The sequence below is a fragment of the Poecilia reticulata genome, chromosome 9, assembly GCF_904066995.2.
Source record: "Poecilia reticulata chromosome 9, P_reticulata-male-v2, whole genome shotgun sequence".
NCBI lineage: Eukaryota > Metazoa > Chordata > Actinopteri > Cyprinodontiformes > Poeciliidae > Poecilia > Poecilia reticulata.
In genome coordinates, this window is record NC_088838.1 from 4780508 (window position 1) to 4794040 (window position 13533).

The 13533-nt window shown below is 40.4% G+C and overlaps 1 protein-coding gene across 3 annotated transcripts in view; it reads left to right on the top strand.

Moving 5' to 3' along the window:
- zmat4a (zinc finger, matrin-type 4a) overlaps positions 1–13533 on the top strand; it is an 88957-nt gene that overhangs the window by 52261 nt on the left and 23163 nt on the right. For all 3 annotated transcript variants that reach the window (XM_008417301.3, XM_081611283.1, XM_081611284.1), the window contains one exon: positions 9709–9930. In XM_008417301.3, the coding sequence (XP_008415523.1) occupies positions 9709–9930 (222 nt within the window). The remainder of the gene's footprint in view (positions 1–9708; positions 9931–13533) is intronic.

The following is a 13533-nucleotide window of genomic DNA, read 5'->3' on the forward strand; positions in this document are numbered from 1 at the left end:
ATTACTGCCCAACATCTGGCTAAGAATCTGCTTTTCTCAAATGACTGATGAGTGAATTACTCCATTTTAATCACACACTGCCCCTGCACAGGGTTTTCTTACTCTGTAAATGCGTTTTTACTGTCTGTTATGTTTCTCTTAGTTCTGTTTTTATATTTTGTTTTCTTACTTTTTGTGTAAATTCCCATCCGTCACTTGCTGCTGCTGCCCGCTGAGGAGAACAAAGGTTGTAGGGATCTTGTGTTTTTTTCCTCGGGGTGACTGAAGGCTGGCATAATCGTGATCCACTAACAGCTGCTCACCTTTAATCTTCTTACAAATCGGCAGCTGTGAAAATAATGAGCAAAGATCACGGGGTGTGGGGGTTTTAACACGAAGCCAGAAACTCCGCAAACATTTTACTGTCAAATTGGTGTGAAAGGCAGTCACACACACACACACTGCAGTGTGTATGTGCAGAGTTTGGCCGTGAGCTTTGTTTGTTTACGAGCGCTTCCTGGCTCTCTGCTTGACCGGGTCATTTATATGCACTCCACAGCTCCGTGTTTTTACTTTTTGCTCTCGGCGCAGCTGAGGCGCTGTGCGGACCGATGGGGCGGTGTGCGTTGATGGTGGTGTTTATCTGAGCTCATGCATTGTTCAGCCGTTCTAAATGTGTTCATTTATTTCTGTGGTAAGACCAAATCTACTTAATGACGCAGCAAAGTCTTGGTCAAAAACAAGGAGGAGACGACATTTTTGCTCCTATTGCACAACCGCTGTAGAATTTTCACTTCAAAGTGAAACACAAGATAAAAATAAAAAATAAAAAAAAACGCTGCATCTTTAGACCAGAAGAGGTGGTAAGCTAACCCGCTTGCTTTTTTTTTTTCTTTTAAAGATAAAAGCACATTAAGAAATGCATTCCTAAATGAAACCATGCAGGAATCCCTAGCTGGTGTTTTCTCAGGTCACCTCTGCGCCGGCTCGATGTGCTGCGTTCACAGCCTGCCGTTGGTTCACCTGCGGGCTCTGTTCATTTTTATCCCGGGGCTCTGCATCGATCTCTCTGCTTCTCTTTAAATCTACTCGACAGCTTGAAATATTTATGCTCTTGAGCAGTGATTGAACCAGAAGTTGATGCAGAAACAGGGGGTTTGCTGTTTGTTCTCGTTGCAGAGTTTGTGTTGAATTAATTTATCTGGTACTTAAGGGCCAAACTGTCCTGTATTTTGCATGTTCCTATGCATATTGAGAGGATTGAGAAAACTGGAACGAAACCACAATTTGAAACTTTGATTTATTCTTTCAAACTGGTCTTTCTTTGCCGTGAGAGAAGTGTGTAACTGTGACGTTCTACAAAGCTAAAATATTAAGAACCTGACATTATGCTTGTAAATATTTCACAGCTAGATCCTGAACGAGAGACATATGGAGTTTTGTTAGCATAAGGAGATGCAGTGATGCAACTGCCATGATGTCAAGCTGTTTGCTTTAGGAGTTACTGTTAAGTTATTAGTATGATCCCTTTCAGTAAAACTACATCTGTTTGTGAGTCTTATCAATCAATCAATAGTTTATTTGTATAGCATGTTTCAGAAACAAGGCAGTTCAAAGTGCTTAAAAGTGCATTGAAAACACTAACATACGAGATTCTGTGGTGGCGCATTGGTAGAGTTCTCGGCGCGACTGTCACAGGTTCAATTCCTGGTTTGATGACCTTCACCGCATGTCTTCTCTCTAATTACCCACTTTCCTATCTGACCACTCTCAAAAAAAGGCGACTAGAGCCGACAAAACCTTTAAAAAAAGCATACAAAGTCATAAAAGACACCATACAGTAAACCAGGAAACATTACATTTTGTTAAGTGCATCAAAATGTTGGTCAATGTTTTATTTCTCTTATTTTATTTATGATGACATCAGAGGAGTAGTTCTTGTCTTGACTTGTGTTGACAGTTGACAGATACTCATCAGATAACGCTAAGATACATGAGGGTCAAAGAAACTGAACAAATTTAAAGGGGCGGTATTATCTAAAATTTATTTTTTTGAGCTTTGCATCATGTTATATTTCTTCATCAGAATCATACTTTTATTGCCTTGATTCTTTCATGCATTTTTGAGAAATCCTATAATCTCCCGTGGCAACTATTCAGCCACGCAAAATGCCTGGGTGGACATAGCTCCGCCTTTCAGACGCAGCTCCTCCTCTCAGGCTATATCTATTAGAAAGAAAATGAGAACAATATGCTTCCTGATGTCAACCTGAACTGCATAACCAAGATATCTCAGATATGCTCCATTGGAAAAAAAAAAAAGAAAGAAAACGGCCAGTATTCTGTGAACCATATGCAGAGGTCTGCTGTAACGCATAGAAAGCAAAACAAACGCCTGCTGAGACATAATAGAGATGTTGTAGAGTGGGGGTTCTCCAATCCAGGCCTCAAGGGAACGTGTCCTGCAACTTTTAGATGCGCCTCTGCTTCAACACACGAGTCAGATAATGAGGTCACCAGCAGGACTCTGGAGAACTTCATACTGAGGAGGTAATTAAATCATTTGATTCAGGTGTGTAAGGACACATCATAGGGTTTGAGGACCCCTGCTGTAGAGCCTAAGGCAGACGTCAACATCAGGTTTCTCTGTTCTCTGATGAAATACGCCAGAAACACACCAGGATTCTCTCAGATTAGCATTGCAAATGTTCAGATATGCAGCACGTTGTTGTGTTTCCTAGAGTTAGAGTGGCTCCAAATGCTGTGTGATGATGTAGTGCTCTGACAGCACACTATGCTCTTTGCTCTCCCTGCCATGTGTCAGTGACAGACACAGTCATTAAGGATGCCATCTGTGGTCAATGGTTCAGAACAGGAGAAGCACCAGCTCAGCCAAAAAAAAACGGGGGGTTGGTTCAGCCATCCATTGAGCTGACACCCTGCTACCAGGGCCTCTCCCCACGAACAAACAAATATGAAAAATGAGGGAAAAACTTTTACGCTTGCAACTGTTTTCACTTTTTCTCACTAGGGTTTCTACAGCCTTGAATGTGGCATCTGCAGTGTCCACCATCGTCACCATTAAGTGCAAAGTTTAACATCTATTTAATGATTTTACTCCATTACGAAGCCATATGCACAGTTAATTTTTACCATCAGAAACAAAAGGCTTTATGGTTTTATCTGTAAAATGTTAAACGTGTTGCTCTTTGCTAATGGGAACTAAAACAACTGCAACCTCCCAGACAGAGATGGTTTTATGCTCTGAAACTGTTAATCAAAGCTCCGCTGTTGTCCAGGCACACAGACACGTCCTGGTGGATAAATCCAACACACCTGGAGCTCTGGGATATCGATTACTACATAAGCAACGTCAGCAGGTAGTCCTGTTGATCTGGTCTTTTGGGTCTAACACTTCCTGCCAGCTGGCACCAAAAACACAATCCCACACATTTTAAATACTCTTTTAATGGACACTACCAATACAACACAACGCAGGTGGTTTAGTTAAAGTCTTGCTGGATGCCAGTGAGATAAAAGCAGCTCCAGATCTTAGACTATTCTACATAACATCAGCCACATGAATATATACAATAAATGTTACTTTCACTTTTATTTTTAATTTCATAAATTAAAAATAAAATTTTTAATTTTATTAAAACACAGCCACTGTTGTGTTGAGTGTAGGGATGGGAATTGATGAGTTTATCAATACCGCTTCCATTATTGATTCTCATTGAGAAATAAACTCTTTAATTCAAAATATGCACCATGTTGTATTTGATTCAAACTAAATTAAAGCTTCCTTAAACCATAACAATCCCACTTTCTGATCCTCAGTAGGACTTCGATCAGGAATCATAGAAGGCCGGTTCAGACCTGTCCCATCTTTTGCTCTTAGCCATTGTTGTTTGTTTCTAGCCTTGTGTTGGGTCATTATCCTGTTAGAAGACGTAAGTGAGACGACTTTCTAGCGACAGGCAGCACATTTCTCTCCAGAATACCTTGATGGTCTTGAGCTTTCATGGTACCCTGGACAGATTTAAGACACCCTGTGCCAGATGAAGCAAAGCAGCCCCAGAAAGAAAATATGTTTCACAACAGGGACAGTGTGTGCACGCGCGTGTGTGTGGTTGTTTTTTTTCTTGGTACACTACATTTTTGAATCTGTGAACACTGAGCTGATGTGACTTGCTAAAAAGCTTCAGTTGGTCTCATCTCCCAAAGGACAATCTCCTAGAAGCTTTATAACTTGTCAGTATGCGTAGTGGCAAATTCCACTCTCACTTTTTTATGATTTGCTTTCAACAGCAGTGTTCTCCTTTACCTCATGCCTCGGCGTTCACCTTTAATTTTTGTGGAGGTTGTTCTGCCTCTTTGGTTGCCATTCGTGTTCTTTTCAATTTGTCATCTATTAGGGGGTTGTGGTTGTTGGGTGCTCCTTTGAAGGATGGAGCTCTAACAACGTCAGTTTTTTATTTTCATACAGCCATCAGGAGCCATTTAGTAATCTTATCCATGACGAAAGACTATGTCCAAATCCAAATTTATGTAATGCAGCAAATGGAGATTTCCAATTAACCTTGTCAAAAGTCTTCTCTGCAGCTAATGAAACAATTAAACTGGATTTATTTTTGGGCGTTGCTGTAGTTTATCAGATTGATTAGTCTGGGTTTTTTATATTTATAGGACATTTATGTATGCATGGTGAGGCGCTTGAACTCAATGTTGATGAGGCCGAACTGGACCTCAGTAACTCCAGCCCTTGCTGTATTGCGTTTAGTTTTTTATTTATTTATTCTTATAGTATTTACATACAGTCAATAGTCTAGGATTAGATTGGCAAACACCCTCTGAAGGCACGGACATGGATGGATGTAGGGATGCATGATACTGGATTTCTGCTTGAGATGCCGCATGCTGATATACTAAAACTCATTTGGTCAATAACTGATATATTACCGATATTTTTTCCTATACCTACTTACTGAAACTATAATTTCAGTAAGTTGTGAAATTAAAATACTGAATTGTCTTTGTCAATGTAGGTTTCTACCAAATGCTAAAAAGGAGGCTGAAAATGATTCAACACTTTCAACTTGCATCATGTTTAACGTCAAATGAATTCATAACATCAGCTCTCTCTAAGATAATGATCCCACTCACATAGTGCAAATTTGTAAATCTCCACAAAACTAAACTCAACCTGTTCACGAGCAACAAGTGAAAAGCACATCAGTCGTGTTTTAATACTTAACAGTTTCTTATGACTCATTGTCCCTGGTTTGTCATATAAACAAACTTTTTAAATCAGTGAATTAAGTTGACGGAATTGCCGATTTCCAATATTAAAATTTACAGTTAATATCATCCAATACCGATACCATGCCAATAATATCGTGCATCCCTAGATGGATGGATGGATGTTAAACTATAAAGAGCCATGTCAGGCTGTGTTCCTCTGGGTTGCCCCTCCATGTGGTAGCATAATAAACTGCAGCTTCCCCTTGCTGATGTTTAAACATGTATAAAGTGGCCAGGGACTTCTCGTCCAGAGAGCTTAATGCAGCTGGTGCAGTATTGAGCTAAAACCATCTGCTTCTGGGGTGGGGAGTAGTCCTGCATTCTGAAAGGAGCTGGACCCTCCCTGAAGGCTCGGCGGGTCGCTACAGCAGCACGGCTCTAATGACGAGCATCATGTTTTCATTTCTTCCATGTCTTGATGGGCTGTCAGGTTTTATCTATGATTCTAGACTGTCATCTTCCAGACGCATCTCATATTAATTAAGAGCCTTCATCTTCACACCCAGATGGGAGAAACTGCAGGTTAAAAACAAAATGTTGCAATAGACAAGGAGAGTTGACTGGGAATACATATGATTTAAAATGGTGATACTTAATTACGGATTTGCATAAGTAATTTCTTCCACGTCACATTTGAAGTGATTTAGGTCAGAGTTTATGTCAATTATTATTTGTGCGACTTAATTTCACCTGGAGTTTTTAACTCTAGTTGGCATCTCTGTATTTATTCATCCTTTTCTTTATGACTGTTTTACTCTGGGTTGGATCAGGACTTCAATGACTGTGAGGTCAACTTAACCAAATGACCTCAGATGGACCTTTCTAGAACTCTGAGCAATGACTAATGGAGGAGAGGGGATCACTTTTTTTCACACAGGGATTCTCCCTTAAAAATAAACACCTTCATTTAAAAACTAAATTTTATGTTTTGTCTTTGACAAAAAGCAAAATGAGTTCCCTCTGACTCCATACAGAGAAAATCTGTTGTCCAGAGGTGGATGGATCTTCTTCAGATTTTCTGCTACACACTATAAGCTAAAATAAACTTTTGGAAAACACTTTTACAGAACACACACCTGTTTGGTAGCAGACTTCAATGTTTTCATCATTATCCTGTAAAGCAAAGATGCTGAATTGAGGTTCCATTGTAAAAAGACGTGAAATATGAACAATCCTTACAGCTGCTTACAGGAGTATTGAGACAGAGACAGTTACCATCCACAAGTAATGAAAAGGGTGACTGTTATATTCCACTTTAATGCTAGAAGACAGAAGCCCTAAATGTGCTGGTTTTGTGCCGCTATTTTCAACACTGTTAGGCCAATATCACATTTCTTTGCTTAGATAGCTTCACCTTTACTTCACCTTACCTATTAAATATGAATAATGATGTACTAGTGGCAGTAGAGACCTACAATACCGCCAGTCAGTGACTCTTTAAGATGGATGGGTGGGTGTGTCGGAGCCGGTGCTGGGAAAAGGTTGAACAGACATATCAGTTATTTGAAAAACTATCCTCTAATGTAATTGTTATTATCCTGGGTTGGGTCACATGAAAGTCCCTCGGTGTGCAACCAGGTGCAGGCGATGCAGACAGGACGATTCAGTTCAATGCATCAGCTTTTAAAGACATAGTAGGATGTTCTGAGAAAACTGTGGACTTTGAATTTAACAAGCACGCCTGACGGCTCCTCCCTCACGGAGCCAGTCCAGAACCTGGAACATCAGGGTGTTTCTCCGCCATCAGCACAGCTGCAGCACACCGGCAACCTCGACCTTGAGCAGCGGCACATGCTGCGTGAAGAAATGGTGTGAGCAGTGCATGCACAAGCTTGATTGACACTGCTATGACATTCCTGCTGGCTCTGATTTGTTGTTTCTGATCAAGACTGGTGTATTTCTGCAAATCACAGTAGGATCACTGGGGGGAGCTGGGAGTGATTAATTTAATTCAATTTTTTTAACAGATTACCTGTCTCATTTTATACTCAATCTCCAAAAATGAGCCCTCATAGAGGGATAATATCTGTGCTGATGCAGGCAAACCTGTTTTACATGAACAACTTCCAAATCAACCATTTTGAGTGAGAGTGGCGCTTCACATTCAGGCCAACTTACAAAAATTTGGAGGTGAACATCCAGGCGCTGCAACAGGAAGTGAGGTCAAAGCACAAAGGTGCTATTAGTGCGCCTCTCCCCCCCACTCCTTTCTCACACCCAGTTTAAACTGTAAATCTATCTTAAAATAGCTTCAGCTTAAGCCTGGCTGTCTGCCAGAATTATAGTACATCTTCCCCAATGTATTTAATATAATACTCCGGGGGAGACCCTGTAGTTACAGAATTGTCTCAAGACTGCAGAATTCATGGTTAATAACTTTCTGTACGACTGCAAATCAAATCATGACAATTACCAACAAATACCTCGCAAAATATGTGCACTGTTTTACATCCACTGAACTGAAATTAGTTGTTGATGATGATGTGCAACATCGTTCAAATTCTGCTTATAAAACGAGAGGCTATAAATATGAGACATAAAGCATGGTTACACATCACGCTGATGACTGCAGTAGCTGTTTAAGTTCTGTGATGGATTCAGTAAACATTTCCCTCCCTGTGAGTTCAGAAGAGCAGGATGTCTGTATTGTTTTCATCTGTCATCCCGGGCTGCCAGATAACTGCCAGCATGTTGCTGTTCATGCTGCGTCTCATCTACAAGAGTCGTTTAAAGACTGTTGATTTCATAAAACCTGAGATAAAAAGCCATGCTTCTGGACAAGGCATTAAAGCTGCTCACTGAACCGACTGCAGGGTCTAAATGTGGTCTGACGTTCCATTAGTTAGTTGAAGAGGTCGTCCTACAGCCACCGAGCCTCGGATGAGAGCTGTGCAGAACCGAGCGCCCGCTGCTGTGGAGGGAAGCTTCAGCCACATGCTGACAGCAAAGGTTCCTCACAGGCCGCCTTTTTTTTCACTGGATTTGCCATTTTGAAATGTTGACTGGTGTAATGGTACGTAATGGGACAGCACTAAATGTTGACTTAGGGTAAGCTGAGCGCTGGAGTGTTAAAACTGATTAAGCTGATAGTGCCATTTTGTAGCAGGAGCCCAGGGCGGTGTTTGGGGTTAACGCCGTCATCCATGCGTGAAAGCACAAACGGCCCCGCCTTGAGAAGAACGGGCTATTTCCTCCGTTTGCCAAGGAGAATTTAGCTTCTCCTCTTCAGGCATTTAATGAAGATAACAGCTTGTTATTCTGAGGGCTCCAATCAGGGCCGCGGCCGCCGTTTCAGCGTTGCAGACCAGAGCTCGTTAAATCCTTTGTGTTGTTCCCTTTCTGCTTGCTAAGGCAAACTTGTGTTTTCACCCCTGATGGCTGGCTGTGTTCTTGTATTTTTAGAAAACTCAGTGGCGTAAGTCGCTGTAAGGCAGCTTGTAGCTCAGCTTCTTATTTAGTGTGTTGATGTTTTGGTTGATATTTTAGAGCAGTGGGATCCACAAATCCAGACCTCCAGGAGCACAGAGGACTCAAACCACTTTGCATCCAAGGAAGCAATGTGTGAATGATCCATGGATGTCTAAGTTTAAAACTGGTGTAAGATGTCAACAGGATGATGTGGTTTCTTTTTGTTTTTTGTTTTTTTACAATATCTTTATCCATCAAGATGGATAAAATGTCCGTCTGTCTGTCATGAATGTATTTTATACTTTTCTCTGATTTTGGCCATAAAATAGTTTTTTTCTGAAAATTATTGTTTTAGTGAAATCACAATTGAAAAAGTATGAAAGACATTCGAACTGAATCGAATGGAGTTGTTGGCTTTTTTTTTTTTTTGACCCCTATAATTGTTTTTTTCATTTTACGTCTAAGATTTGATTATTTGTCAGATTATTATTCATCTGGCTTTCATTTTTCGTGGGGGGGAAAAAAAAATCAATGCTACCAAGGGATACATGATGGATGAAGCTAATCTTGGGTTTTTCTGGCTGTCTGACTAATTTGGCTAAGAATTATCTGACCGTCTCGTAGAGGATTGGAATGACCAGATGGTCACAAGATCATTACATAAAAGTAAGTCCCTGGTCGTGTTGCAGCAGGACACTGTGAACTCCACACCATTAATGCACAGGGACTTTTCAGAATGGGATCCATGAAAGGACTTGCTGTTCAATGAAATTCAACTTTTTCGTTTGATGAAACCGCTGCAACAAACTTTTTACAAAACACCAGCATGCATGTCAATTAGGAAACGGTAGACCTAACATACAGACCTATATTAGCCTGACATTGATGCGTCGATAAATAAGATTTAACTGTAGCCTCACTGCAGGTAAAGCCATTTCTTTAAACTTGCTGACCAAATTGCAGACCTCTGAGGAGAGTTTATTATCACGTTTGTTTCTTTCCTGGTTTTCTTATCAGAGGCATCCCACAGTCCTGTAAAGAACTCCCCAGAAACGTCTCCCATGATGTCACCGCGACAGCGCCGCGACTCAGACCGATACTGCCAGCTATGCAACGCCTGGTTCAACAACCCCGGCATGGCTCAGCAGCATTACGATGGGAAGAAGCACAAGAAGAACGCCACTAGAGCCGATCTGCTGGAGCAGCTGGGCCAGACCCTGGACATGGGGGAAATGAAAGGTACGGACGCCTCTCCAAATTCTGAAATACGAGTACAAAAACGGTTCAGAGTCACACAATAGAAAAACTTCAATTTAAGGTCCATGATCCAACAGAAATGCTGCCAAACAAATCTTCAAACCTGTGTATGAAAAAAAAGATTATTCCTTTGTCCAACCTTTCCTCTCAGTGCACAGACACTGATTTTAGTTTTGCAAGTCACAAAATACAAAAGTGCTTCTCCATGAGGAATAAGGATCAAGTGACAGAGTAACCAGGTTCTTTTTTTCAGAGGTTCTGCTCCAAAGATGACAATTTCTGTCCCATCAGAATTTAAACATAGAAGGTTTAGTGTCTTTCAGGATTTTTTATCTTCAAGAGATGCCTGATAAATCGATTTATCAGATCTTATGGATGGATATGGTGGAAAACCATTAGCATAACAGTGGAAGTTTATCCCATGTTGTCTGATGGGTTTTTGTGTTGCAAATATAAATAAAGAATTGGTCCAAGCGTAGAGTCCTGTGCTACTTAACAAGTAACCCTGGAGTATGAAGACGATTTATTATTTCATGAACAAACTGGAATCTGGCTGACATATCATCAATGTAACCCACATTGTTTTCAGGACATCGTCTTCCCAAAGAAAAGCAAAGTTATTACCATCGTACGCTCAGGTTATTCCATTTTCAAATGATTTTTTTTATTTTTTATGCCTTTCCCATAATCTCATAAATATAAAAAACTGCATAGGCTTCATAATACTAAAAAAAAAAAATCCATAGTTATTCCGTTCGTAGGTTTTACCTTCTCAACCCTTATTACATTTTTGGTTGCTGCAATGGTTGTAAAACAATAAACCGCAAGTTTATTGTTTTAAAATCCTTTCCCATATGGATTCTGCTCTCTAGCAGAAAATCTTCAGGCGCTTTGGAGTTCTGCAGTTTCTAAAATACAGTAACGGTTGTTCTTTTCTTAAACTAAATTATATCTGAGAACCTGTAACTGTTTCAAATCCTGCTGATTGGCCAACGTTTGCTCCAAACATGCAGATGCGCATCGTTTTACGTTTGTGCCTGGCTAATTTCCACGTCATCTGTTTTCCATTTCACTGTTAAGGAAGGTGCTTTTATAAATATTAATGATCCATCTAATCAGACACCATATAGAAAGCTAACCAGTGTAATGCGTCTCATGTGGCTCATCAGGTTGTGCTTCAAGCTGGGAGTGATAAATTAGCATCAAATCATTTCCTTCACTGAAAACATGTTGGGTGTGTGATCCAGAAGGGCCCATAAACCTGGAGCCCGTCTTACTGTAAATCTGAACTCTGACTTGTGCTGCGACTGTCAGTGGGACTTCTTGTACTTCCACCAGCCTGACAGGCTGTTACTGTTTTACAAGGGAGGAACAGAATTGCCCTTGTTGCCTGTCTCCTGGTCACTGTGCGTCAATAAGAGTTTCACAAAATCATTTATGCCGGTGAAGGCTGAGAGAAGAGCAGGAACTTCTCTAAACCAATCAGGTTCATGCTCATTAGTTAAGACCTGGTTAGTTGTTCATACAGCATCCTGTCTGTGAACCTTCAGCTTCCTGACTAACTGGTAGTAACAGGTGAGGGGTCTTCCTCCTGTCCTGGTCCCCCAGGGGCCTGTTCTCTCCCCGTTCCTTTTCTGTCATAAATGACTGCAGCTCAGATCAACCTTATTTGAAACTCCTGCCATACAGAAGACACCACTGTAATTAGTCTCATCTACAAACAATAGCTGTGTTTCAAAATTGCGGAAAATGATATTCCGAAAATTAATTTGCTTGATGGAAATATGGCAGTTTAAAAAAAAACAAAAAACTTTGGTAACACTTTATTTGAAGGGGTGTGCATAAGACTGACATGACACTGTCATAAACATGACATAACATCTGTCATGAACATAAAGAAGTCTTTTCGAATGTTAATGACAGTTGTCATGAAGTGTCATTAGGTAAATAATGACACTTTTAATGCAAAGTTGCTCTAAAAGGTGCTTTAAAAGTCCATTAAAAATGCCAAATTTGCATGATTTTGTAAATTATGATAATTTAATGCAAAGTTGGCAGTTTAGATGGACTTTTAATGCACCTTTTAGAGCAACTTTGCATTAAAAGTGTCATTATTTACCTAATGACACTTCATGACAACTGTCATAAACATTCATAAAGACTTCTTTATGTTCATGACAGATGTTATGTCATGTTTATGACAGTGTCATGTCAGTCTTATGCACACCCCTTCAAATAAAGTGTTACCAAAACTTTTTGCATTAGGATAAGGAGGTTTTTCAGCTGTATCAAAATAGATGTAATTCACAAAACTGCAGTGGAAACATTTTGCACATCACACCAGTCACATGATCAACAGCCGCATGTTACTACTGATGAAAACGAAGAAGAAGAAGGAGACAGGAAGTGGTAGGAGGATGACTGTTTGTTTTAGTTTTCTTCAATCAGTGTGCAGCTGGCTCCTCCAGAGCTCTCACAGCATCACAGTTCATAAAAAGTTGAGTCATTTGAGTCCACAGCTTTTCTGTTAGATCACACTGCAATTTCCCCAAATCGCTGTGTATGTCGCCGCTTACAAGTATGAAGGGTTTGTCTCTCCAATGACTGAATAATGTCTGCTCTGATTGACCATGGCGGCATTATAAATATATTTCATGTATCTGTTTGCATCCATCGCTGCCGTGATTTTTAATGACTCGTCATGTGAACAAGCTTATTCACGTGATTTTAATTTAATTTCTAAAAACTGAGACACCTGCATCAGTTCTGCTCAGTTCTCTCTGCCTCGCTCAGCTACATGGACGTCCTGGACCATCAACACCAGGTGTGGGCAATTACTTTTCCAAAGGGCCCACATTAAAAACTGCAGCACCTTAATTTGATTAATTAATCATTATAACACTGTCGCACTTTTTGTGCACACAAAAGTCCCGAGTCGGAGCGTTGAATTCACATGTTTCCGATATGCCTGTAAATCTGATGCAGAAGCAACATCAGCCAGCAGCAATAGAGGAACAATGTGCTTCTCTTGACCCACTTGAGTAATATTTTTGCTTCAATAAACAATCTGATGGGACACGGGAAAAGACTACAGCGTCTAAAATGTTAATCAAAATGGTTCTTCTACCACCTATATACTTTCCTTCCTTACTTCCTTCGATGTTCTCTGTTGACTCTTGAACGAGTAAAAAAAAAAAAACTCATAGAGGTAGCCTAATTTTGCCGTATTTAGTTGATATCGCTGTAAAAATGGTCATAAAGTGCTGCACATTGGTTTGCGTGCCATTATGACATAGTCATATAAATTATATGACGTAAATCCAGATTTGATCAAATTGACAAACATGTCAGGGAGGTAAATACAGCTGTCTAGCAGCCTCGACTGGGTGTGCGACTTCTACAAACAGGTTGGTGCGACTGGAACAAGTCAGAAGCCATGATGATGCTGGCAAAAACAACTTGACAAAACCATCAACATGAGGTCACGTAGTTGCAAAGGGTCAGTGCTGCACAGTACACTCTTGTCAGAAACATGCAGAAAGTCCAACAGCCTACACAGTTAAACGGCTCTTTTGTAAAGAATAA